General features: G+C 38.2%; 6 protein-coding genes across 7 annotated transcripts; 2 read left to right on the forward strand and 4 right to left on the reverse strand.

The window, feature by feature from the left end:
- Positions 1-24: 24 nt before the first annotated feature.
- Positions 25-4670, reverse strand: LOC9310023 (ARF guanine-nucleotide exchange factor GNL2). Its single transcript, XM_002873910.2, has 3 exons — positions 3931-4670; positions 3316-3845; positions 25-3228 (listed from the first exon to the last, which is right to left on the reverse strand). The coding sequence occupies exons 1-3, from the start codon at positions 4414-4416 to the stop codon at positions 114-116; spliced, it is 4131 nt and encodes a 1376-aa protein (XP_002873956.1). The 5' UTR covers positions 4417-4670; the 3' UTR covers positions 25-113.
- A 980-nt stretch (positions 4671-5650) lies between these two features.
- LOC9310024 (outer envelope protein 80, chloroplastic) lies at positions 5651-10266 on the forward strand. Its single transcript, XM_002871850.2, has 16 exons — positions 5651-6476; positions 6586-6679; positions 7042-7124; positions 7214-7311; positions 7424-7493; positions 7764-7857; positions 8044-8125; positions 8217-8252; positions 8394-8547; positions 8634-8774; positions 8950-9020; positions 9129-9207; positions 9284-9399; positions 9517-9664; positions 9749-9818; positions 9928-10266. The coding sequence occupies exons 1-16, from the start codon at positions 5769-5771 to the stop codon at positions 10080-10082; spliced, it is 2199 nt and encodes a 732-aa protein (XP_002871896.1). The 5' UTR covers positions 5651-5768; the 3' UTR covers positions 10083-10266.
- Positions 10267-10420: 154 nt separating this feature from the next.
- Positions 10421-12426, reverse strand: LOC9307966. The gene is made up of 2 exons (XM_002873911.2): positions 11978-12426; positions 10421-10892 (listed from the first exon to the last, which is right to left on the reverse strand). The coding sequence occupies exons 1-2, from the start codon at positions 12339-12341 to the stop codon at positions 10570-10572; spliced, it is 687 nt and encodes a 228-aa protein (XP_002873957.1). The 5' UTR covers positions 12342-12426; the 3' UTR covers positions 10421-10569.
- Positions 12427-13070: 644 nt separating this feature from the next.
- On the forward strand, positions 13071-16525 carry LOC9310025 (protein NRT1/ PTR FAMILY 7.1). The gene is made up of 5 exons (XM_002871851.2): positions 13071-13814; positions 14100-14156; positions 14245-14407; positions 14489-15296; positions 15463-16525. The coding sequence occupies exons 2-5, from the start codon at positions 14109-14111 to the stop codon at positions 16271-16273; spliced, it is 1830 nt and encodes a 609-aa protein (XP_002871897.1). The 5' UTR covers positions 13071-13814; positions 14100-14108; the 3' UTR covers positions 16274-16525.
- A 478-nt stretch (positions 16526-17003) lies between these two features.
- LOC9307967 (transcription repressor OFP8) lies at positions 17004-18539 on the reverse strand. The gene has a single exon (XM_002873912.2). It carries the CDS (start codon positions 17883-17885, stop codon positions 17088-17090), a length of 798 nt encoding a protein of 265 aa, XP_002873958.2. The 5' UTR covers positions 17886-18539; the 3' UTR covers positions 17004-17087.
- Positions 18540-20123: 1584 nt separating this feature from the next.
- On the reverse strand, positions 20124-24675 carry LOC9310026 (subtilisin-like protease SBT6.1). 2 transcript variants are annotated; one of them, XM_021021363.1, is made up of 10 exons: positions 23994-24675; positions 23701-23829; positions 23407-23559; positions 23057-23183; positions 22749-22933; positions 22375-22638; positions 21206-22274; positions 20617-21108; positions 20475-20535; positions 20124-20350 (listed from the first exon to the last, which is right to left on the reverse strand). In XM_021021363.1, the coding sequence occupies exons 3-10, from the start codon at positions 23523-23525 to the stop codon at positions 20265-20267; spliced, it is 2403 nt and encodes an 800-aa protein (XP_020877022.1). In that variant the 5' UTR covers positions 23526-23559; positions 23701-23829; positions 23994-24675; the 3' UTR covers positions 20124-20264. The 2 variants fall into 2 exon arrangements, with proteins under 2 accessions (XP_020877022.1, XP_020877021.1); XM_021021362.1 differs by having other exon boundaries at positions 23057-23173; positions 23994-24661.
- Between the last annotated feature and the right edge of the window lie 95 nt (positions 24676-24770).

Here is a 24770-nt window from a genome sequence, read left to right on the forward strand (position 1 = left end):
GCTCTAGTGAATTAGTAGAAACCATATCCAGAATCTCATGGCTTTCTTGAAGTTGATCATATTCATATATGAGAATCAAATCATGAATTACATTGGTACAAAAAAAAAAGAGTCTAAATCTCTTCATCAGGAAATAACTCATCCTTGAGGGATGGGGCAATCCATTGAATCTGAATATAAGTAATCTCCCAAAGGTCATCGTCTTCCTTCTGCACCAAAATCTTTTTCTCCTTCATGGTACCAATCATGGTGGTCAAAAGTTCAGGCACAACCTCTTGAAGTTTATTATCTCCATACTCTCCCAAATCCGCCTTCATACACGTATCCATTCTCCGCAACACTCCTAACCAAAAAGTTCTAAACTCAGCACTTTCTACAATCTGTTGCAAGTAAACCAAGAAAACGTTCATGAGCATTTTCATAGCTATCTTCAATGTCCCCTCCATGCTTCTCATCTCTCTTTCCGCGTTTTCGCGCCTTGAATAGTCTAGAAGCTTCTCATGCAAGTCATCAATTGTTGGGAATATGACATGGTCGATGCAGTATATACAACCCGATGGCGTGAATCCAAGGTCTTCATGACCCATGGTGAAGCTTTTCTCCAAAGACGTCACTGCTCTGTTCCTTATTTCTTCTCGTCGTGCAAGTGTCGTTTTTCGAAAAGCCTCTGAGAGTTTGAGGAAAAGATGATGAACAAAGTTAACCCCTCTCAAGCTGTTTTCTTCCATGGAAGATGAACTGCTTGTGTTGCTTGCCGGGCTGTAGCTATTCGCGGTATCAGTCGAGGCCGTTTTGTACCATTTTACTAGCATTGTCACTGAATCTGCCATGAGATCCAATATTTTCAAGTTCTTCTCAACAGAGCTATTTCTTAGAGCAACAAAACTGAAGGCGCAATCGATGCAATAAGCGTAGCTTGACTGCGAGAGATGCGATGCGTTTATCGACATTAAACCGATGAGAGCATCCACAGCTTGCTCTTTGGTCTCTGGATGCCTTCCACATAAAGAAAGTAGTTGTAAAACGCTTTTCCACCCAATATTGGTATGCAGATTTGCAGAGTACACTGTAATGATCTTGCTGACAAACTCTGTTATTGTGTCATAACATGTTTCGATGATTTCTTTATCTATCTTCCACATTATAGTTAAGGACCTAAAAATCAGCTCCTCTGGTAGATGGTCTTGAAGGTTAGAAGCAAGAATCTTGATGCATACCCTAAATAAACCCGGGAGCCCTTTTTCGACAAACGGAATGGGTGAAAAGAGCGGAAAGTTTGCAACATTGAGTAGATATTCATGGTAACTTGGCCAGAACATGTTGAACCGATGGACGTTAGATAACGCAATGGTTATGATCAAATCCCAGCAGAACTTGACCGTCTCTTCTTCTTCTATCGCTGTACTAAACTTCTGTCCTTTCCCAGCAGCTGCATAGATTAAAGACCGGCCTAGATTCAACACCGCAACATCCGGTAACACCGAGCTCTTGCTGAATATTTGACCAATCCTGCATTGTTTTATGACTTTAAGGTTTTGTTCAAACTCACTCATTCCAAGAGCCAGAGACTCTTCCACGCTGTCTAATGCCAAGAAGTGTGAAAACCGACCCATTAAACTAGAACCCTGTCGTCGGTTAAATTTTGTGTCTTGGTTTGAAACAATGTTCATGTCGGATTCTGATCCGCCATTATTTTCCTCATTTGTTATCTCAAACTCAATAACAGACTGTGGAAGAAGCTGAAGCTTTCTAAGTTTCAAGAGACAATCCACAATGTTCCTCCACCCTCCTCTAATAGAATCACCAAAGTTGTTAGCGAGCGTGAAAACCGCGAGAGTAGCCATTCGCGGTTTCATATCGTGACTAAATGCGAACAAAGTCTCTTCGGGTGTAGTGTAAGGGTTTAACAACGTTGTGAATTTACAAAAGGAAGCTATGAGCTCGTCAAGAATGTCTTCAAGGCCATATTGAGCAACTCTTGCTATAGAGATCATAGCATCCACACATTCATGAAGCACTTCATCATCATCTGAATGCTCAAAGAATGCAGAAACAGCGGCTATTGATGGACCTGCAATGGTTGCAAACATATCCCTTCCTATTCGCCGATCGAACTGGCAGAGACTAAAAGGTTGTGTCGTCTTTGTTCTGTTCATCAGCTCAATCCATCTATTTGGATTCATTTCCACAGGACCTGAATGTGTCGATAAAGCGAATGCATTTGTTGCAATGGATTGAAAAAGCTCGGATAGGTATTCCTTTGGAAGGTCATTTCCCGCGTTAATTGCTCGGTTGTTGCGGATAAACTCATCTTCTGTCATTTTCTTCCTAACCTGAGGGTTATGTTGATCCGTGTTGAGCATTATAAGCGAGTAACACAAAATGTGAACAGTATCTTTGCTTGCAAAAATATCAGATGATTGTTGATCATAGAATCTTTCAGAGAAAGCTTCAATCATACGTTCGATCTTTTGCGACTCTCCCGGTAACCGAAATGACTCAAGAAATGTCCTCAATGCGGTATCAAGATTCATACCCGTGAACTCAAACGTATGTGTAAAGCTTTTAAGAACACTGAGATGTAACTCATCAGGATCTCCAAGGTAATCTCCAATCATTGTCTTATCCAAACCCGGTGTAAATCTGAAAAATGAAGCTAATGCCATTGGATCAAGAGGATCTGAGACTAAGTAGTTATACTTCAAATACTCCAAACCCTTTTTCTCATCTCTATTGAAATGATTTGCAGCGATCGCTAGCTTCCTCTTCTGAGCTTTCCTCACTCTTATATGATCTACCCACGTCTCAAAATCCTCTTTTGGCTTATCTATCCAAAAGGGTATGTACTCGTGAATCTCAACGGGGCTTGGCTTAATCGCATTGGAGTTATCATCTTCTTCAGCACCCTCTTCTTCCTCTCTATCCATATTGTCAGCGATGTTGTGAATCAAGATCACAAGACCTTCAAAGGCTTGGATTTGTATAGAGGTTAAAGGACCAGAGGTAGGGAAGGTATGCCTACACAGAACTTTTCCGGTCTCTTCGAAAATATTCCTACACATTGGATCACAGTCGTAGTTCACATAGGCTTCGACTATGAAAGCGGGTTGTCGACAAAAGTTGATTAGCCCTTCAAGAGCAACTTCTTGTAACGGAAGGAAGCCTGTAAAAGCTGTAACTCTCAACAACACAAAGGAGAAGAAAGCTTCGAGCTGTAGCCTCATGAACCTAATAAATCAACACATTGTTGTCAGACAAAGTTGAGAATAAACAGAGTTTTTAGGTTTGAATGTAATAAAGAAACAGAGGACTTACTTGCGGAGGAAGTGATATATATTGAGTATACAACTAGAGATCATCGATAGAACAAGCGGGCTTGAAGAAGCTCCATAATGGATTAAATGGTGAAATAGATCGTCTTGAACCATCCGAAGAAGCTTAGGGTGTTGCCCGATCGCATCACCACTTAACTCAATCGCGCTATTGATTAAAACCAAAGCAAAAATCTGCACATCTTCGTCTGCAGTGTGAACACTTGTCCCTTCCGAGTTCTCAACAACCTCAACAACATTGAGCAACGAACATAAGAAATGAAAAATGTCGATACAACATCGGATTCCATATCCGCCGCTCATGTCTATTTCGTCAGTATCAGATTCTGATTCCTCACCACCATCGTCTCCTCTGACTTCAAAATCAGGTAATCTAGAGAAAATGATCTGAATCAGTTCGTGCATTGCGTATCTTCCATTTCGTTGCAACAAATCTCCTCTACCGGTAGATTGTTGCACCACTTGGAAACATGTGTTGACGATAGTGCAAACCGCTTGATCTTCTAATAACTCCTGTTTTATTCATAACTTATTGTTTAAAAATTTAGAAGGAAAAAATAAACATTTTTACTATAAAGGTGAAAGTTAATGAACGTACAGAGGATGGATGTTTCATGATTCCGATTAAAACTTGAAGAATCCTCATCATCACAGCATCTTCGGACAACAAATCTGTTTTCTCCAAACGACAACTAGTAATCCCCGAAACAATTGAATTCATAGCATCTTTTGCACCAGGTGTTTTCTCATCGAAAATCTCGATTTTAAGGATCTTCAAGATGGAGGAAAGGGCGACAGCTGTGGCGCTAGCCGGGATCTCATCGCTTTGAATAACTTCGAGGAAAGGAGAGAGGTAAACCGAAGGATCGATAGTGCGCCAATCTTGTTGAGGATTGAAGATAAGGGCTCTAAGAGATTTTAGAGATTGTTGGACTGATGAATCACAGTGGTCTGTTTCTTGGGGAGAAAGGTAACTTTCCGAAAGGGGTCTACGAATGACGGCAAGGACTGCACCAACCTCCGTGTTAAGCATGCATGATATCCCTAGCTCTTTCCGCTTTGCTCTCACCGCGATACGATCCATTTCTCACCTTATCACTCTCTTCTTGCCGATAAAGAAGAAAAATCATTTAGCAACTGTTTTTTTTTTGTTGTTCTTCATTTTTATTCTGGTTATGTACGGTGTTGCCTTGCCTTGGTTCGATCCTATATTTAGTATATAAGTTTTAGTGGCTGAGATTCAGTGATGGGTGAAGTTTCAACCATTTGTCATCACATATCTAGGAAAACTCCATCATCAGCCACGGTCAATTTCTTTATGTCTTAAGATAGAAACTAGTGTAAGAAATGCAAAATCAGATTTAAAGATACATTATTTGGATCAAACGTACAGTATGTTCTTTCTTTTAAAAGGATTTTTTTTTTGTAAAGTAAAATATAACTCTACGACCAAGTGTCGTTAGCTCAACTGGTAAAGATTCTAGGCGAAACTTAGAGGTCGCCGGTTCGAGTGACGTTTGGAACGAAACTAATATTACATGCTGTGGGTTCGGGCATGGAGGATTACGGGCTTTGGCCCAGAACCTCCTGGTATTCAAGAAATAAAAAAATAAATAAAACTCTACGATGATTGGAGTGGTACCATTAATCATAGGATTATGCCTCTTCATACTGAGCCAGACTTTGCATATATATATAACTGAAGCTTTATATTCTCATAATTCAATACATCTCTGGTCCTCTCGGTGTGTTCTCTGGTTATTTCATACTTGTGTGAGTTGTGTCGTAGCACTGCTAATGAGATGGCAATATATAAGGGTTGATGTTTAGAGATGTATATATCTTGCCAGACGAACTTGGCTTAATAAGAGCCAAAACTCTCTATAAGTTTAAAATTATTACAAGGTGACAAAATTGGGTTTTCTTAAATTTTTGTGACTATGACTAATAAGGAAAAAAATCACAGAAAAAGTATTCAGTAGTCCTTGTTTCGACATTCATGAGTATGAATCAATAAAATCAGGAAAAATAAATTGGAGAAATCAAGCAACGTTTTTTTGGAGGATTCTAATGCATTTCACATGTTTTTTCTACTTTCAAAAACCTAATTAAAACTTCTATGTTTCTAATTTATGTTTTGAATAGTGTTAGTAATTTATCCTTTTTAACCCAAAAAAAAAACTAATTTACCCTTGAATAAATTATTTTCCCAATGATTTACTATAGTTGCAGTTTTATTTTTATTTTCGAAAAGCCAGCAAGATTTCTAAAATTAAATAAATTTTCAATATCACCTCTTTTTTTTCACTCATCATCTTCTACTCCGAATCAAAAACCCTAGCTCTCTTTTTTTTTTTTTTTGTTCTTAGGTTTTTATCCTAAAGCTCTTCTTCTTCCTTGACATTTCCTCAATTTCGCTCTCGAGTACGATTAACAATGCATGACCACCACCAAGATGATGTTCGCTTCTCTTCATCTTCTATCAGAATCCATTCTCCATCTTCCAAAGAGCACTCTTTACTCACCAATCTCAAATCCTGCTCTAAAACCTTCGTCTCTCAGCTCTGTAATACTCGTCTCTCACTAACTCAAATGCTCGAATCGCTAAGGAATCGCCACACTCCTCCACGTTCGGTTCGTCGTCCCAATTTACCGACTCAGATGCTCAATTCAGTCACTCAGCTTATGATTGGGAAGTCTTCTCCAATTTCATTGTCGCTTATCCAATCTACCCAATTGAATTGGTCGTCTGGCTCAGGAGATGAGAATGTTGAGATTATCCGTGGACTTAACTCGCCTCTGCTCTGTTGTGCCTCTTTGTCTCTAACTAGACCTAACGAGTCGACTCAGTCCGTGGAAGGGAAGGATATAGTACAGCAGCAGAAGGGTCACTCAGTGAGTCGAAACGCGGAGGAACGAGTTCTGATTAGCGAGGTTTTAGTAAGAACCAAGGATGGTGAGGAGCTTGAGAGGAAGGATTTGGAAATGGAGGCATTGGCTGCTTTGAAAGCTTGTAGAGCAAATTCAGCATTAACCATTCGTGAGGTACAAGAGGATGTGCATAGGATTATAGAAAGTGGGTACTTTTGCTCTTGTACGCCTGTTGCTGTTGATACACGAGACGGGATTCGATTGATGTTTCAGGTAATATTCTGAGTGTTACTCTTTTTGAAAAAATTTATCTTGGAGGAAAAAAAAGTTGTCTTTTTTTATGTTTTTGGGATACAAATAATTCTCATTTTCTTGCCATAAGGTAGAACCAAACCAAGAATTTCGTGGGTTAGTCTGTGAAAATGCAAATGTTCTTCCTTCCAAGTTCATACAGGAAGCTTTCCGAGATGGGTTTGGTACGTATCTTCCTCCAATTTGGCTTGTTGTTTTTCTTCTGTACTGTACTAGACTTATCGTTCAAATCATTTATTTACTTTGTGAGTAAAATGGATTCATGATACTGGAACCTGATAAAAATTTCGAGTACTAATGCTGAAGCAAAAACTTTTCTAATACAAATGTGTTAGCCTTGAATGAAGAAGATAGGTTAGGGGTAAGTAGTACGCCCAAAATGTTTCCATGCCCCAAAACAGAGCATTATTTGAAATTGCACTTAGTTTACGGATGTAAATTTATTGAGGCTAGTTAGGTGGGTTCCTTGTGTTCGGTGTGTGTTTGATTGGATAGGGTAATTAAATGTTGGTGTGAAGTTGTGTAGGGAAAGTGATTAATATTAAGAGACTGGAGGAAGCTATTACATCCATCAATGGTTGGTACATGGAGCGTGGTCTTTTCGGAATTGTAAGTGTTGTTTGGACACAAATTTTACATCCTGCATTCAGTCTTTTACTTTGTGGTTAGAATCGACATTCTGTTGCCTGCCATTGCAGGTTTCAGATATTGACACGCTTTCTGGAGGTATAGTAAGGCTTCAAGTTGCTGAAGCAGAGGTTAACAACATATCCATCCGATTCCTTGATCGTAAGACGTAAGCTGGTGCCAATCCCTCCCTTTTGAATGTAGTTTATATTGGTTTAAATTGTATTCTCGATGGCACTTGTAGCTTCCTGTTATTTGATAATGGTGCCTTCTATATTTAGTGGGGAACCAACTAAAGGGAAGACTAGCCCTGAGACAATACTAAGGCAACTCACAACAAAGAAGGGACAGGTATTTTTTTAGCATTTCTCAGCTTAGATGTAAAGATAAGTCACTGACTAAAACTTCATAGTCTACCTGGGTTAAAAAACCACTTCTGATTGCATCATCTATTTATGAAATCCCTTGGAGATCTTATTTTGTATTAAGGTTAATCACTCTTTATGGTATCATGTATGTTTCTTCATAAATTTTGACCTTAAAGATTTGTCTTTATGCATGAGCCTCGAAGTAGGACCTCTACAGATACATCTTGTCTAATCTGGCTTTTGGTCGATGTAGGTCTACAGCATGCTCCAAGGGAAGAGGGATGTAGACACTGTGCTAGCCATGGGAATCATGGAAGATGTTAGTATTATTCCTCAACCGGCAGGAGGTGAGTAGATGTATTTCTTTATTTTCAGGTAATGCTTTTAATTTTCATTTTGTGCTTAAGGTGCAGTAGTATGAGTGGAGAAAGTAAATGCCTTGCTTATCCTTAGGCACAATAACAAAAGGTTTTGACAGTGTCTGATTCTGAAACTTTCTTCTTTTTCTTGTTTTTAATTCTTGCGATTTTTAGATACTGGGAAGGTTGATTTGATCATGAACTGTGTCGAGCGTCCCAGTGGTGGCTTCTCTGCTGGTGGTGGGATATCTAGTGGGTAAGTTTTAGTTTGTTTGCTCCTTACTGTGATTCACTTTTTTTCTTTGGTAACTTGACGACGAGGTTTGTCCAATTCATTTTTTTTGTAGGATCACAAGTGGCCCCCTATCAGGACTAATTGGAAGGTAAAATCATATGACATTGCTGTTTTTTGTAGCATGAAATTATGTTTATTTCATTTGTAACGATTCATTTTAATTCTGGCCTAGGCTGTGTGTATTTCATAAATGCATTACTGATGTAATTGAAGTAATTATTTTATGCAGCTTCGCTTATTCCCACCGCAATCTGTTTGGAAGAAACCAGAAGCTTAATGTTTCCCTAGAGAGGGGCCAAATTGACTCTATATTTCGTATAAACTACACTGATCCATGGATTGAAGGAGATGACAAGAGGACATCCAGATCTATTATGGTTCAGGTAAAACCTTTACTGGTTCTGGCTCTGTTCATCTCAATGAAAATGCTGAGTTGACTAATAGACTAAGGAGCTTCGTATTGTGTTAGAATTCAAGAACACCGGGGAATCTTGTTCACGGCAATCAACCAGACAATAGTAGTCTCACAATTGGTCGGGTTACAGCAGGTATCGAATACAGTCGTCCATTCAGGCCAAAGTGGAGTGGTACTGCTGGACTTATATTTCAGGTATCTACTGTTCCCAATATTTTATAAGTTTCTGTACGAATCCTGAGTAATAATGGTGTTAAAGCAACTAAATTATATGTTCTTGTCGTCTCTTATTAGATCGAAACTGGTAAATTTTAGACTTTTGACCAATATATACCTTATCCTTAATTTCGTTTTAATTTTAATGTTTCAGCATGCTGGTGCTCGTGATGAACAAGGAAACCCTATCATTAAGGACTTCTACAGTAGCCCTCTAACCGCAAGGTATATATGTCCCAAAGAATGATTTGTCTTTGGTTTTGCTCACTGTTTCACCAATGCTGTATTTAGCCATATGAATTTGATAGATGCTATTTAATGTTACTCATGCAGTGGTAAGACCCATGATGACACCTTGCTAGCAAAACTTGAAAGCATTTATACTGGCTCAGGTGACCGAGGATCAACAATGGTCAGTCTGAGACCTCTGTTGGTACATCTTCCGCTTCTTTTTTCAGTGCCTAATTCTATCTGTATCTCTATACCAGTTTGCGTTTAACATGGAACAAGGGCTTCCTGTTTTGCCTGAATGGTTATGTTTCAATCGAGTGACTGGACGTGCCAGAAAAGGCATACACATTGGACCAGCTCGTTTTCTTTTTAGGTATGCTAACCTCCTTTGCAGCATATAGTTTTCTTGAGCTCTCTATTCGCCTTTTGGGATTCGAATCATCATTTCCCAAGTTTTATATACTGTATCTTACCTTGTTCATGTTTATAGTCTGTCTGGTGGACATGTGGTGGGAAACTTTTCACCTCATGAAGCATTCGTCATCGGTGGAACAAACAGCATAAGAGGTTACGAAGAGGGTGCTGTAGGATCTGGTCGGTCATATGTAGTTGGTTCGGGGGAGATGTCTTTCCCAGTGGTAGGGGTTTTCTCTGAACATTCCTAAGATCTCATTTCCCAATGGTACGAATATTATGACTCGCATTCTTGCCCTATTGTGCAGAGAGGACCGGTCGAAGGCGTTATTTTTACAGATTATGGCACTGATCTGGGATCAGGATCCACCGTCCCAGGTACAGACTAGGCTCTCTTTTTTTTTCTCCTTCTGAGTCTTTCCATATATGCTTGTGATAGCTTTAGAATCACAGGGAACCTTCATCTTTGTTATTTTATGCCCATTAGGTGATCCTGCTGGGGCAAGACTGAAACCCGGAAGTGGTTATGGGTATGGTTTAGGGGTGCGTGTTGATTCTCCGTTGGGGCCGCTACGCCTTGAATATGCCTTCAACGATCAACACGCGGGAAGGTTTCACTTTGGGGTTGGTCTGCGGAACTAAATTTTCTTGTTTCATTTTTAGATTCTAAAAGTGTTCTGTCAGCCTTTGTCGTACATTGATCTAGATGATGTTTGTTTATTTTTATCATTTATATTATCTTATTTAACTCACTGTTTTGTGAGTGGTTGTGCATGGAGATGTCGCCTATGAATGCTTTTCATGTAGATGTTATTCATTTTACCAACTCCCAGATAGATTCATACAATTAATAATAGAGCTAAGATTAGGATTTGTTTTTGTCATCCTAGTATGAAACTTGATCTGTCTCCTTAGGATGATGACATGGTCGTGAGCAAACACTTCTCGACGCAATTGCAAAAGCTTGAAGAATTATCTGATAGAGAAAGTGGTAACAACTAAAAATATGAAAACAATTCTTTTAGTGCATAGTGGAGAAGGACTTCAAACTCCTCCGCTAAAAGTTTTTACCTAATATGGTTGTGTTTATAAATATTTATCCAAGTAATTTCCGGATTCATGTGCAATTTTACAAGGATGAAATGAAATTACATATGATATCGGTCACCTGAGAATCATATTCAGGTCCTTCCATCTGGAAATGGCTAACGCCTTCAATGAGGTGTGTTTCGGTGCGTCCCACTGCAGACTTCAGCTTCTTCTTTAGCTGGCTAACGCTAGTGAACCCGTCTTGTGTTCCCATAACAAAGAGTTTGGGTTTAGGGGATGAGAGAATGGCCTTGTGGTGTCGTCCAAACAGAATGGAGGCCATTAGGCCAAATGGGTATCCCAAACTCACATATCCCACCACTTGCTCTACTTGATCCACCGCTGATCCTGCGATTGGTGCACCTGCCATAGAGTCATAACTTCAATTTTTTTTACCTTTTACAATATACAGAAGTTGGCATGAGATATCAAATTTGTCACAGAATATTCAATAGAAGAGTAATGTGATCAGTTCATCAATTACACACGTCATATCAGAGAACGTTAGGCGGTCACTATGGGTAGAAGATGTATTAGATGCTGTAATATTCATCTACGAATTTCTTATTTGTTCTTGGTTCTATGCTCAGAAAGAAATAAAGGAAAATCCATTACGAGTGACAAACACGTAAAAGATTCATGTTTACCAATAAAAGGGAACACTGAAAGCAAGCCTAGACCTGATACTTTCATAGTAATACAAAACTCCTGAAAGCATCCATGTCAATTGTGACACATAAACAAGAAACAGAGTTCTCTCGGTGGATAAGAAGAACAAACGAGAATTTCCGGGAAACTGTAACATCTGATAAAGTCTACCCCAAAATCACCTAGACACTCTAAATTGAATCTGTTAAAATTTAAAACAATGCTAATCTTCTTCTTTCCACAGTGGATTGAACTTTCTTACTCCATTCTCATCCTATACTCAAACATGGAACATGGAAACAGGAACAAGAAAAGATGCTTAATCTACACGGCGTGAATTACATCAACTAAAACCACCTTAGAGATACACGAGAGAGAAAAATGGAACTTAAGTGAAATGGTAACATGACCAACACCAAACCGGAACAAAGTGATCTCAGCTGATAATATCAAGTAAATGAGCAAACTCTCCACATCACTTCAAACAAAAGAACAAAAGCATAACCTAGAACCAATTATTCTGTCATCAACCCATGGTAATGCTGCTAATGAGAACTGAGTAAGTAGCAAAAAAAGTCACAATTTTTATCACAAAACCAACAGATCAAACACAAAGCAATGCCCTCAATCTGGAATCCATAGAATGAATTCGAAATCAATTGTTACCAGATTAACTTGTAAGAAGCAATTACCAGATCGAACACAAAAATCAGAAACACGAATCAAAGCATCAGACTTTAACTTGCAATCAAACTCAAACAAAAACCCAGATCAACAAAATCAAAACTTGAATTGCATACCAGCAGAAGAACCGACGAGCAGGATCCTATGAGCTCCAACATTCTGACAAAGCCAGCGACAAACAGCGACGACATCCTTGACCTCAGCAAAGCCGGTAAGAGTAGCTCTTCCGGTGGATTTTCCGGCACCTCTTGTATCGAAAGTGACAGCCTTGAAACCCTTAGAGGCCAATTCAGAAGCTATGCCTTTGAGCAGAGCTTGACAACCACCCAAGAGCGAGAACGGGTGGACCAATACTATCACCAGATTCCCATCGTCGCTGACTTCTTCTCCTTCGTTTCTGGGCTTGAAGACTCTCGTGTGAAGCTTCACCCCTTCCTCCGAATCAACGCTACACGATTCCACTGTAAAGTTTGACGACATTTTCGGAAAGATGATGAATCAAAGTATGCAGCTTTTGTTCCCTTTTGTTCCCTTCACATCTTCTTCGAGTTATTTTATTAACCACTAGTCCGCAGGAGATTAGACGCCAACATTTTCTCATTATATACCGTCTATAGATATTATTTATTACTTGCAAGTTCTTAAAATTTTATGCTAAGAATATCATATGAAAATCCAATTTAAAATTACTCATTTATTGTTTAGATTTACTGTTAAGATTTGTTTTTTTTTTTTTTGGACAGCACTTCTTATTAAAGTTATATATTTGATAATCTTTTTGTAACAAACCATAATTTTCGTAACAAAAAATAAAGTCTTTAGTTTTGAATTAGAAATGTATATATTTATATAGATTGATATATGGTTTCTGACTGTAATATTTAACTAAAAGAAAGAGTACTCGATAAGATATGTGATATGTTGTATAAAATAACTTAGTTTCATACTATATAAATTTATAATTTGATTTTTTTTTCTTTTAAATTATATAATAGTAAGAAATGTGAACATTAATTATTTCATATTCGTTTTATATATAGTATTAAGTAAGATAAACGTTTGCTTAATGTTGACCAAAAAAAAAAAAACGTTTGCTTAATATTATTATTATAAAACAAAAATATATTTGATTTTCTATTTTTGTTTGAATTTTTATGATCGTAATTAATGGCGTTTTTTTTGTTCACTAATAATTTTAATAAGTCACCAGATTGACTAATAAAAAAGTTGTTTGCTTGTCATTTTTATGTCAACCCCTTATAATTATTTCTGAAGAGTGAATTGGACCTTGACTCAATCAATCCTCCTTTTTCTGCCAGTAATTTGGGTCAATTTGTTCAAAGAGCTACTAATATCCTCCTCTCTTTTTTTCCTTCCATTTAAGATGAAAAAAACATTTGGTTGATAATTTTCCTAAAGGAAGAAGTCTTTTGTTTCGAATAGTCCCGGGGTAAAAGGAGAGTGAACTTTACTCTCTCTAATTAATAAATCTGTTGTTTCGAGTTAAAAAAAAAAAGAAGAAGAAGAAGTCTTGTTAATTAGAAAAAAAAATGAAGAAGAAGTCTATTGTTGTCCAACAAATTAGAAGCTTTTACTCCCCTAATTTCTCAAGGTAAGTAATATTTGTAGGGCCAGTAACACAAAACAATCGCAACAACTAGATTAGGGCTCTAACTTCTCATGATATATATATATATATATATATATAAGAACCAACGAGCTTCTTCTATTCGTTAAGCTCTATTGTTAGATTCACTTGGCTCTCTGATCTGTTTCTCTGAGTTAAATACTCGATTTCAATTTTGATCAAACGTTAGAAAGCTACAACACACTAATCCTTCAACCATAAATGACAAAAGGTGTTTCTAGTTTCTCTGCATCGACAGTGTTTCTCCGGCCAATCCTGATCGTCAACACAACGTCTTCTCCTTCGCCGGAGATTGTTCGAAAAAGGTTAGGTTATATTTTCATACATAAAATAATACATGGAATTGTTTTTAGGGATGAACAACTTTTTGCTTACCACATATACTTTTTAAGTACAGTTTTTATTTGTTTTCTAATACTTTTTTTAGTGGTGAATTTGGATTTTGGCATGCTCGATCGAAACGCCTAAACATATAAAACAAGAGTTTTTTGCATCATATATGAAAATTATATCAAGTTAGTCGTTAATATATTAAATTATTAATGTACGTGTTCTTCACTACAACCTAATCAAATCTAAATTTTGTACAGATACCTAAAATGGCCGCTATGGATCCGAGAGATAATGGCTACGTTACTCCGCTGAATGTATGCAAAAAAACCTTTATGACTTTAACAAATATAAATTAACTATAGTTCTTGGAAATCTAATTTGAATGTGACATTATATTGCAAGGAGCGGGAGAGAGCAGAAAATTTGGAAGTTGGTGAAGTGGTAGAGGTTCAAGATGATCAAAGTGTGGTGTCACTTATGTCCAATGATTCTGATCTTCAGAAAAAGATGATGAAGAAAGAAGAGAAGAAGAAGGGTGGCTGGACAAACGCAATCATTTTGCTAGGTATGACATATAATTATACTAAAGTTAAATATTTTGTATAAATTCAAATAATCTTACGTAATTCACCATTAATTTGAACAGTAAATCAAGGGTTAGCGACTTTGGCCTTCTTTGGTGTGGGAGTAAACTTGGTGCTGTTCCTAACACGTGTTATGGGACAAGGTAATGCAGAGGCTGCTAACAACGTAAGCAAGTGGACCGGAACAGTTTACATGTTTTCTCTCGTGGGAGCATTTCTTAGCGACTCTTATTGGGGTCGTTACTTGACTTGCACGATATTCCAAGTCATTTTCGTTATCGGTGTTGGCCTACTCTCTTTTGTTTCTTGGTTTTTCTTGATCAAACCTCGAGGTTGTGGCGATGGGAACCTTGAATGCAACACTCCCTCTTCCCTCGGAGTTGCTATCTTTTATTTATCTGTTTATCTGGTAGCCTTTGGATACGGAGGCCATCAACCAACGCTGGCTACTTTCGGTGCAGACCAGCTTGATGATGATAAAAACTCCAAAGCTGCCTTTTTCAGCTACTTCTACTTTGCCCTCAACGTTGGAGCTCTCTTTTCAAACACAATCCTTGTTTATTTTGAGGATAAAGGGTTGTGGACTGAAGGTTTCTTGGTGTCACTAGGCTCAGCTATTGTCGCATTGGTGGCCTTTCTGGCCCCAACAAAGCAATATCGTTATGTCAAGCCATGTGGGAACCCTTTGCCTCGTGTGGCGCAAGTATTCGTGGCCACTGCTCGGAAGTGGAGTGTTGATCGACCAGGAGATCCGCATGAGTTGTACGAACTTGAAGGTCCTGAATCCGCTATTAAAGGAAGTCGAAAGATATTTCACAGTACCAAATTTGTCTTCTTGGATAGAGCAGCAGTGATTACAGAGAATGATAGGTAAACCATATATATATAAACAACATACTTCATTTTCCTTTTGTTAGTATGTTAGTTTTATCTCAAATGGTAACAATAGCATAAACCAATAATTAATCTCTATGTAGTGGTCAACAATATACTTTATATAGATCTCATCTTTTATCTAATGAAATTGCTCGATCAGGGACGAAACAAGGACCAATGCATGGAGGTTGTGTAGTGTAACTCAAGTAGAGGAGGCAAAATGTGTGATGAAGTTGCTTCCAATATGGCTCTGCACTATAATATACTCAGTGATCTTCACACAAATGGCGTCTTTGTTTGTGGAGCAAGGCGATGTGATGAATGCATACGTAGGTAAATTCCACATCCCAGCAGCGAGCATGTCGGTCTTTGACATAATCAGCGTCTTTGTATCAACGGGAATCTACCGCCACATCATATTTCCTTACGTGAGACCCACGGAGCTTATGCGGATGGGTATAGGGCTGATCATAGGGATAATGGCAATGGTAGCTGCAGGATTAACAGAGATCCAACGGCTGAGACGAGTAGTCCCGGGGCAAAAGGAGAGTGAGCTCACCATTTTATGGCAAATTCCGCAGTACGTGCTTGTGGGAGCAAGTGAGGTGTTTATGTATGTTGGGCAGTTAGAGTTCTTCAACGGACAAGCACCAGACGGGTTAAAGAACTTAGGAAGCTCGTTGTGTATGGCTTCGATGGCATTAGGTAACTACGTGAGCAGTTTGATGGTTAATATTGTTATGGCCATCACCAAAAGAGGTGAGAATAACCCCGGGTGGATACCGGAAAATCTCAACGAAGGTCATATGGATCGGTTTTACTTTCTGATTGCTGCATTAGCTGCTATCGATTTCGTGGTTTATTTGGTCTTTGCAAAGTGGTACCAACCCATAAGCCATGATGAAGATAGCATCAAGGGCGGTTCTTGTGGTAATCTGAAGAAGACTGTTTCTGAGTTGGAACAAGTTTGATTTTCTTTTCTGTTTAGATTTTAAGTTTTAGGCTTTTAGCCCCAAGTCCTTTTATTGGTAGAAGACGATCTTTGTTAGTTTCTAGAAATTTTCAAGTTCGCTTTAGGGATACTGAAAGCAGAGCATAAATAAATAGGTAGTTGTTGAAATTCCTTCCGATTCCTTCGCGTTAATAAAAAAAGCTAGTCTTTTGAATAAAATCTTTTGTTATCTTCATAATATTAATAACAATGAAATTCTTGTGTCTGTGAATGCTGGCTACGTTAGCCGATATGATTAAAGCTAATATGACCTTTTTGTCAAGCTTAACTTAAAACAAGAGTTTTTTTGTATAATCAATTTAGTTTTGATATTCATACTATCTATGAGAAAAAAGTAGTTAATGTAATCTGTATATTCAATCTATTTAAAAAGTTTGAATATTCATATTTTTGAATCATGATATTTCATATGTTATACTATGTCTAGTTTATATATATATATATTGTCTTGTCTTATAAACTCTACACCGCATAAAATTCTTTAGGTCTTTGATAAAGTGTTTAATGCTCTAATAAATGTTATGTCGCAGTCTGCATTATAAGGCCTACCGTTTGATTGTAAAGTAACCAATCGTAAGTGCAATTTCATTTGGAGTTAACTCAATTTGGTTCATAAAAACAAAAGTACAGAGAAAGGTCGTAAGACAAATATAATCTGAAACAAAAAAAAAAAAGAGAAAAGAATCTAGTCGAAAAAAGAACCAAACACTAAAGCAAGATTCAAGATTCAACATAGTACTTTTACAAAAGATGTTAAAAGGTAGATAGAGAAATTAGGGAGAGAACAAGGTAGCATAAATTTCTAAGAACACTTGGACAATAACTTTGTGGTGTTGACGAGAGTTTAACGACAAAAAACACTGAAGAAGCTGTTGTAGCTCAGCCGCTGCAAATATCTGTCTCTCAACAATCATCTCCACCATTGACGTCCTGAAATCTTCGTACGGATCCTTTGACTTCTTCACCACCGCAAAACTCTCTGCCTTCGAAGAGTCCGAGGAGAAGCTTCTAGAAGAAAAGAGAGTATCAGAATCATCTTCACTTTCTTCTTTGTCTCCTTCGTCTTCCTCCTCGCTACAAGACCAGTACCAAGACCCGGTTGACTTAAAACGTGAGGCAAAGAGAGGGTCAGAACCAAACTGCGATCTCTGCTTCCTGTTTGTCTTGACCTTCTTCCTTAAATCTCGAAATGAACGGCTCTCTTCGTAGAAAGGGTTTGGTGGGAAAATCGGTGACGCACGAGGGCAAGAAGAAGCATACCTCTTTGGTCGTGGAGTTTTGGTTTTGGCTTCGGTAAGGAAGAACCTCTCGGAAGACGTTGCTTGACTAGTAACAGCACAAGTCTCAACGACGTCGTATAGATCTCGTGGTCGGCAAGAGCTTAAAGATGACCGGACTATTCTTGAAACCCGGAGCTTCATTCTTTTCTCCATGTTAGAGAATATCGAGAGAGTGAGAGAGAGAGAGACTAATGAAGAAGATGATGTATGTATTAAAGGTCGTGTCATATAAGACTTTTGAGGGAAGGAGAGATAAATTCTCTGTTGTGTTTTTTTTTCTTGTACTGGCATTCATATTTCGTAATATTTATGATAATTTAATGATTACAACTTTTTACGTTTAACTCTTTCTGCAATGTCTTTTGTCATTTCACTGTCGTCTTTATCTTAAACTATTCGAATTGCTGACACAAAAATTAACCATTGGAATTTCCTTGTTGCTTTTTTCTTTCTGTTTTTATTTTAGGTATAGACGCTTGACCTTGCTTTGCTCGTTTTTCACTAATTTTAAAATATTTTAATTTTGAAAATTTGACATGAAACTGTTTTGTAATGGTTGGCATCTAGTAGAGTAGTAAAAGTCAGTTTTCATTGATTTTTTTTTTAATTATAATAGTCAGTTTCTTTAGCTTTTCGAATTCATCATTATCAGGCAATTGTTGAAAAATTTGTAGGACTATAAGGTAAAGTTTGTTAAAACTTCTTCTACTTGGAATATTTTATCATTGTAACTTAAAGGATTTGCAGTACCATAAGTAATTAAGTACTATAGTAAATCTTTCGTTAACGTTACAAAGTTCATAATACAATTTATTTTAACATTGTATAGTCGAAACTGCTCCCCGGAATTCGTGCATCGGTTCTGGAGTGTGATCGTTTTCTTCAAAAAGGCAACTTAATTCAAAATTAAATGATTGAAAATGACAATTACACAGAAAGGTGGTGCACGATGATCACCGAAAGTCAGATTATATGTGGTAGGCCTGGGCATTCGGGTACCCGTTCGGGTTCGGTTCTTTTTTTTCGGGTATCGGGTCTATTCGGGTAGGGGGTCAAGACCCATTCGGGTATTCTAAAAATTTGGTTCGGGTTCGATTCGGGTTCGGGTCGGTTCGGGTATTTTAATAAAAAAAGCAAAATACCCGAAAATAACCAAAAATACCCGAATTATTTTCGGGTTCGGGTCGGGTTCGGGTTTTTAACTCATATATACCCAAATCTAACCGAAATACTCGATTTATCGAAAATACAATGGTTACTCTTTACCCAAATATAACCAAAAATATCTAAAATACCTAATATATTCGGATTTATGATTATAATTTTAGGTATTTCGGGTATTATAAATATAAATATAACTAATATTTATAGGTGTATATTTGTATTCGGGTACATTCGGGTACATTCGGGTATTGGATTCGGTTCGGGTTCGGTTCGGGTTTTTTTCGGGTAGGAGGTTAGGACCCATTCGGGTATTTTTAAAAATCGGGTTCGGGTTCGGTTCGGGTATTGTTCGGGTTTTTCGGTTCGGATATTCGGTTCCGGGTATTTTGCCCAGGCCTAATATGTGGAAGTAAATAAATAAATAACATTGACTTTTGTAACGAAAAAAAAAAGAGAGAGACATTCATTTACCTATAAACAAAATTTTCCAAAACTTGAAAATAATGTTTATTTTTGAAATCCTCAGTAGTAGTTTGATGAAAAGGAAAACATTCCACTTCATCAGGAAAACATTCCATCTATTCGACTATTCCACATGAGTTTGGTTTAACAAACTGAATATATATAATATATTTTAGAAGTATTATCATTAATGAAATTGCATGTTTTGGCGTAGTTGTTTTATATTTTCGATTTAAAACTGCAATGTCTTTATAGATTAGGTATTGTTCTGTGCATTCCGACTAATAATTTTTTTGCAAAATAATTATCATTAAATGTTACGATTGAATACTGGTATAAATATTAATCTTCTCCACAGTCGTTTCTTTTAACATGTTGAAGGAAATATATAAATTTTTTTCTAACATGATTCTTTTTTTTTCCTGCTCCACAGCTCATGCATATTAGGCCACTATGGGGATCGAACCCCAATGAAGACAGATAACCTGGCCAAGTGGAGGACCACTACAGCCTATATAGCCTTGTTAAATTAGCATGACTAACTTTCAGCTTGTAGAGCAGACTTTCTATATGCAAATTTTTAAGAACAATTGAAATATATTTGGTGTTTTTTTTTTTTTTTGAAGGAGGAGGAATTATAGGTCTGATGTTTGGAAGTGTATATGCTTATTGGCTAATCTAATTTCCCTTTCTACTTAGTGGTTAGGTTTTGCTGTGGTGGCCGGTTGGGGACCATATGTAAGCCTCTTTCTATTTGAATTTCAAATTTTACACTAATTTGGGAATGTAAGATACATTTCATATAAATTTGTTTTCTTTTTTCTTTCTTCTTGTGAGGGTTAATGTTTTTAGAAATTATAATCCTTGATTTACTATTCCTTCCTACATATTTTGCTCTTTGAATGATGATTTTAAAAATGATTTCCTAAAACAAAATTGCCAGTTTTCCAAGTAAAAGTGAGACTACATTCTGTGGTCAGTGTAAATGACAGTAGAAAAGCTATATTTAAAAAAAAAAGAACTGAACTCAGACACGGCTATATGCTAGGCTAATCGATTCGACCCTGATGATCTTCTCCGCCTACGCCTCTTCTGCCGGATTCTCCAAATGCTTAGTAGCACTAGAACTCCTATAACACAAACCGGAATATCAGAAAAGTTTGATGGCGTACTTTGGAAACAAGAATCATATTTGATCATGCAATAAAAGGTCAAGCAGAGACTCAATATCTTACAAAAAGTTGAGTATATTACCACTAGCTACAACACCAGCAAGTACAATCCAGCGAGTAGCAACGAGAAATGGCATGTCAATCTGCAAATTGAGAGTATGATCTTAGAAACTTTTTGGTCCCTCCAATATTAATTAGAAAAACTAGAAGATTACATGAATTACCTCGTCTTTGCTGAAAAAGCCTCCCAGATACTTGCTCCTGGAAGAACTAAGCTCACCTGATCTCCAACGAGTTGGTCTTGTTTTCTCCAATGTGAAATTCAAGCCTCGACCCAAATCAATGCCATGATAACCGGGTAATCTACGGTTCCTTCCTCTGACATGTAAGTTATATCCTTTAGTCCCCCATACTTCAAATCTGGAGTCACTCTCACAGATTAGCTCCTTTCCGATCACAGAAGAGTATGTTGAAAAATTTACATCAGTTCTTCGGGATGGCAGTTGCTTCTCGTCTATGATTACGGGTGAATATCTCTTAGCAAATTTTGAGAAAAGTACAGGATCTTTGATTTTTGAACTGCTAAAATCTAGCATTTTCTTCAGGAGCCAGTAGCAGTTGGTGACCATGTGGCTACTGTCCAGGCAGTTTGAGTCTCCATAAACACCAACCCGACCTTCACCAATCTCCAAAAGCCCAAGAACAGCAGGGTCTTCCTGTAAACAGAGCCACATTATAACAAACAAAGCTCTGCAATTCAATTAAGAAAATGTAAGGCACAGTTAGAAACAGAGGGAACTGGTTTCTCATTACCTTTGATGACCCAGTTAGCAGTAGATTTTGTGTAGCGCCACTCTCAGAGCTGTCTAGTAAAGGAAAAGTGTGCAAAAACCCACCAGCAGGAAACCGGACTATGTTTGTTCCAGAAGCATATCGACTCTGCTCACCGTCAATACTGAAATCCCCATTCAGAATTTTGTCTCCAAACGCAATCCCAAATGATGCAAGAAGGTTATTAAGTGCGGGGATATTTGCACCTCCAGTGACTGGAGTCCACCAACTGCGTGTGTTATCATCGAAGAATCTCATCTTCACCATGGTATCGACATTATACCACTCAGCAAACACAACCAGACCCAGTCCAGTATTGATAACGTCATCTCTGAGTTTTTCAATTTCTTCTGGAAAGTAATCATCTTCAAGGTCAACCATCAAAAGGGTTCCATATTGCTGAGCATCAAAACATGTAAGGGGCGAACCAAGAGTCTCGATATAGTACCCAGCATCGCGTAACATGTTGTACATGATGTGAAAGTTTGTATGCAGGTGATCACCATGCCAATCAAGTATGTCATTGCGGACATCCAAAGAGTCTCTTGGAATATAACCAGGAGGATATTTAATGCTGTGAAATTGATCCCACAAAATACGTTTCGCTCGTGGTGGAGTGGGAATCACTTTCAGTTTTAACTGAAGAGAACAAGTACTCCTTCTAAGCCCACTTTCTCCAGGGGCTGATGGGCTATAGACTTTCACAGTTACATTACCTTCTATCTCACCTGTGAACTGTGCACCTTCTTCCTTGATCTGCATGTGTAAAGCTAGATAACCAGTCCACGGCCATATGACATCTGTGTACTTAAAGTGGATGCTCAGAAGATTTCCTTCCTCGTTTGCAGGATGCCATGTTGGTGGACTTTCAATATAGCCAATAACACCCATACCATTAAGAATTGTCGTGTTGAAAATAACAGGCATAGCACCCGCATATAGTGGTTGACGACAAAAGGGCCAGGAATATGGACAATCACTATAATCAAGAATGCTCGGGAAAATGCTCGCCCGGGGGTGGTAGCTCTTTAGAATTTCATATGATTCTAATCTGACAAAGAGTCGAAAAATTAGAGACTACGAAAATGTACTAGGATCAAAATAAAAATAAAGAACCCAATGGTGATAACCAATATGGATAAGTAACTTACAGATCAACTCTTCCTGCACCCTGCTCATACATATTAGGACCTGAAAGCTTAGCAGCACCTTCAACTAACGCCTGCTTCATGCTTGCTGGATTGAGCAGATCTTTCCTTCTAGCTTCAGGAATAACACTTACAAGCAGGCAAACAATACCAGCAACAACAGGACTAGCCACACTTGTTCCAGACAAGCTTTTACAACCAGTGCTGATCTTGGAGCCCATAATGTCACGGCCATATGCAACCACATCTGGTTTCACACGGCCATATCTGTAAGCAAAATTTTTAAGTCAGGATTTGCATGAAAACAAGCCATTTTGTATCACTACAATTGTAGGGTTTGTAAAGGGGAATGAAGAAGCAGCAACGAAATACAGTACCCATGAGGAAGTTCCCAGGTGCTCATGCCACGAGATGAAAATGAAGCTATGTGATCATCATAGTCAATACCACCGACACCTATGACATCACTCTGGTCAGCTGGATTATTTAACGTTCCGTAAAGTGGCCCATCATTTCCAATTGCAGACACCATAATGATATTGCTGGCTGTTATTTCCCAAACCTGTTCGAAGAAAATCAGTGCCTCAGAACACACTACTGTTCATATATCCTAGAGAGAAACACCCCCACTACTTGACTCAAGAGGATATCGCAAACTTCAACCAAGAGATTAAGGAACAATTACCTTCTCTACAAAAGGCAGGTCCAAGTAATCCGGTCCCCCAATGCTCAAATTTAATACATCCATATCTGTTGCTATAGCATAATTGAAAGCATCAAGAAACCATGAGGTGTATGATACCTGCAACAAGCTGAGGGCAAACTTATCATAACCTATTTAATTAAGACAACTTGCATATCTGGGATAGAGAAAAGGAAGACACTCAGATATATAGCGGTCAATTACAGTATCTCGAGGACAAAATAAAGATCAATGTGTAACCAATATCAGTATCTTAGCAATTGCAATTGGGGCATAAATGTTAAACCCCTTCCCACATAAGAAGGTATATCTGTTGTGTGATCATGCATTACCTGGGCATCTGTGAACACTCGAAAAGCATAGATTTCCGTGTCTGAGGCAAAACCAAGACATTCTGAATTTTGACCAGCAATAACACCAGCAACAAATGTCCCATGGCCCAGGTTGTCATTCAAAGTGTCCTCATTTGTCCAATTCGTACGCTCCTGAAAGTTACTCCGTCAATACCAGCTTCAGAGCTTAACAAGACAAGTAGATCAAAGAAAACTAGTAATTTTAAACACTAGATACTTCTCAAAAATCTTTGAGAAATACTATGGTTTATCAGTTTCTCCAAATAGTGGTACCTTGATCCTACGGAAATGTGGGTGGTCGGCTCTTATTCCGGTATCAAATATAGCCATTTTAACTTTAGCACCAGTGTACCCCTTCTTCCAGAGATGATCTGCTCCAAACATGGACGTGACTTGAGTCTTCTGCAAATTAGAAAACAAATGTAACTTATTAAAGACCTCACTTACACTTCACGATACCAAAATTACCGCATAGATCGAATAAGTAAATCATGTGACGAATTTGTAATCGTATTTAGTGAGCGAACAAAATCAGATATTGACTATGTAACTTGACAATCTCTCACCTGAGCAAGAAGATGTCGACTCCAGTTTAACGTGGTGTTACTTGTATCCGTCATAGGCGAAGAATCGGTTCCTTCTTCGAAAGACATAGAAGTGAAGATCTTCCCCGGACGTTTCTTCCCGTCGAGAAAAGATCCTCCAAGCAACACTCTCTGGTACTTAAACTCAACGTTCACGTCTTTCACCATCTCCAGCCTCTCAATCTCTCCAACAACAGCATCTTTCTCGCTTTCCTCAATCCATAGAACACCGAAGTCAGTCGGATACTTCGCCGCCGGATTAATCCTCTCGATCCAACCCCAACCGCTAGATCGGACCTTCGATTCGAGGTAAATTCGATGATCTTTCGCCGGCTTATACTGCTTAAATCGGATTATATAGTTAGTCTTCGTTGCCGTCTCAGACTCCGAATCAGTTACGTTCTGCGGATTGAGATTTTGGTGCTGGGGACGGTAAGTGCTGGGACAGAGCCAGAAGAGAGAAACGGAGAGGAAACCGACGAGGATACAGGATCTGTAAGCATATGAAGAAGCTCCTCCGAGCACCTTCATGGCGATGGCTGAATTAGGGTTTGATAGCGAGATTCATTCACACACGCACATGTCGTCGTCGTCGCCGGGGAAATTCGCTTCACTCCTATGTAATTTGATTTTTCTGACCTCTGATGAACATACTGTAGAGTTTGGTGGTGGAGCGACTTTTGAGCCGGCTTGTTGGTTCAGCTTAGGAAACCGGTTACAAAAATTCGGTTTATTCAGTTCGGTATAGTTTTTTCAACA

Source organism: Arabidopsis lyrata (assembly GCF_000004255.2).
Source record: "Arabidopsis lyrata subsp. lyrata unplaced genomic scaffold ARALYscaffold_6, whole genome shotgun sequence".
Taxonomy (NCBI): Eukaryota; Viridiplantae; Streptophyta; class Magnoliopsida; order Brassicales; family Brassicaceae; genus Arabidopsis; species Arabidopsis lyrata.

Bases quoted from the DNA above. Each gene is read 5' to 3' on its own strand.
- LOC9310023 (XM_002873910.2), bottom strand. From the start codon at position 4,416: ATGGATCGTATCGCGGTGAGAGCAAAGCGGAAAGAGCTAGGGATATCA. The intron at 3,846-3,930 runs GTACGTTCATTA...TGAATAAAACAG, and splicing joins TCATGAAACATCCATCCTCT to GAGTTATTAGAAGATCAAGC. The intron at 3,229-3,315 runs GTAAGTCCTCTG...TTGATTTATTAG, and splicing joins ATATATCACTTCCTCCGCAA to GTTCATGAGGCTACAGCTCG.
- LOC9310024 (XM_002871850.2), top strand. From the start codon at position 5,769: ATGCATGACCACCACCAAGATGATGTTCGCTTCTCTTCATCTTCTATC. The intron at 9,021-9,128 runs GTATATATGTCC...TTACTCATGCAG, and splicing joins AGTAGCCCTCTAACCGCAAG to TGGTAAGACCCATGATGACA. The intron at 9,819-9,927 runs GTACAGACTAGG...TATGCCCATTAG, and splicing joins ATCAGGATCCACCGTCCCAG to GTGATCCTGCTGGGGCAAGA.
- LOC9307966 (XM_002873911.2), bottom strand. From the start codon at position 12,341: ATGTCGTCAAACTTTACAGTGGAATCGTGTAGCGTTGATTCGGAGGAA. The intron at 10,893-11,977 runs GTATGCAATTCA...ACTCTATGGCAG, and splicing joins GCTCGTCGGTTCTTCTGCTG to GTGCACCAATCGCAGGATCA.
- LOC9310025 (XM_002871851.2), top strand. From the start codon at position 14,109: ATGGCCGCTATGGATCCGAGAGATAATGGCTACGTTACTCCGCTGAAT. The intron at 14,157-14,244 runs GTATGCAAAAAA...TTATATTGCAAG, and splicing joins GCTACGTTACTCCGCTGAAT to GAGCGGGAGAGAGCAGAAAA. The intron at 14,408-14,488 runs GTATGACATATA...TAATTTGAACAG, and splicing joins AAACGCAATCATTTTGCTAG to TAAATCAAGGGTTAGCGACT.
- LOC9307967 (XM_002873912.2), bottom strand. From the start codon at position 17,885: ATGCCAGTACAAGAAAAAAAAACACAACAGAGAATTTATCTCTCCTTC.
- LOC9310026 (XM_021021362.1), bottom strand. From the start codon at position 24,542: ATGAAGGTGCTCGGAGGAGCTTCTTCATATGCTTACAGATCCTGTATC. The intron at 21,109-21,205 runs GTAATGAGAAAC...CTCTGTTTACAG, and splicing joins TGCTAACTGGGTCATCAAAG to GAAGACCCTGCTGTTCTTGG. The intron at 20,351-20,474 runs GTAATATACTCA...TTTGTGTTATAG, and splicing joins TGCTGGTGTTGTAGCTAGTG to GAGTTCTAGTGCTACTAAGC.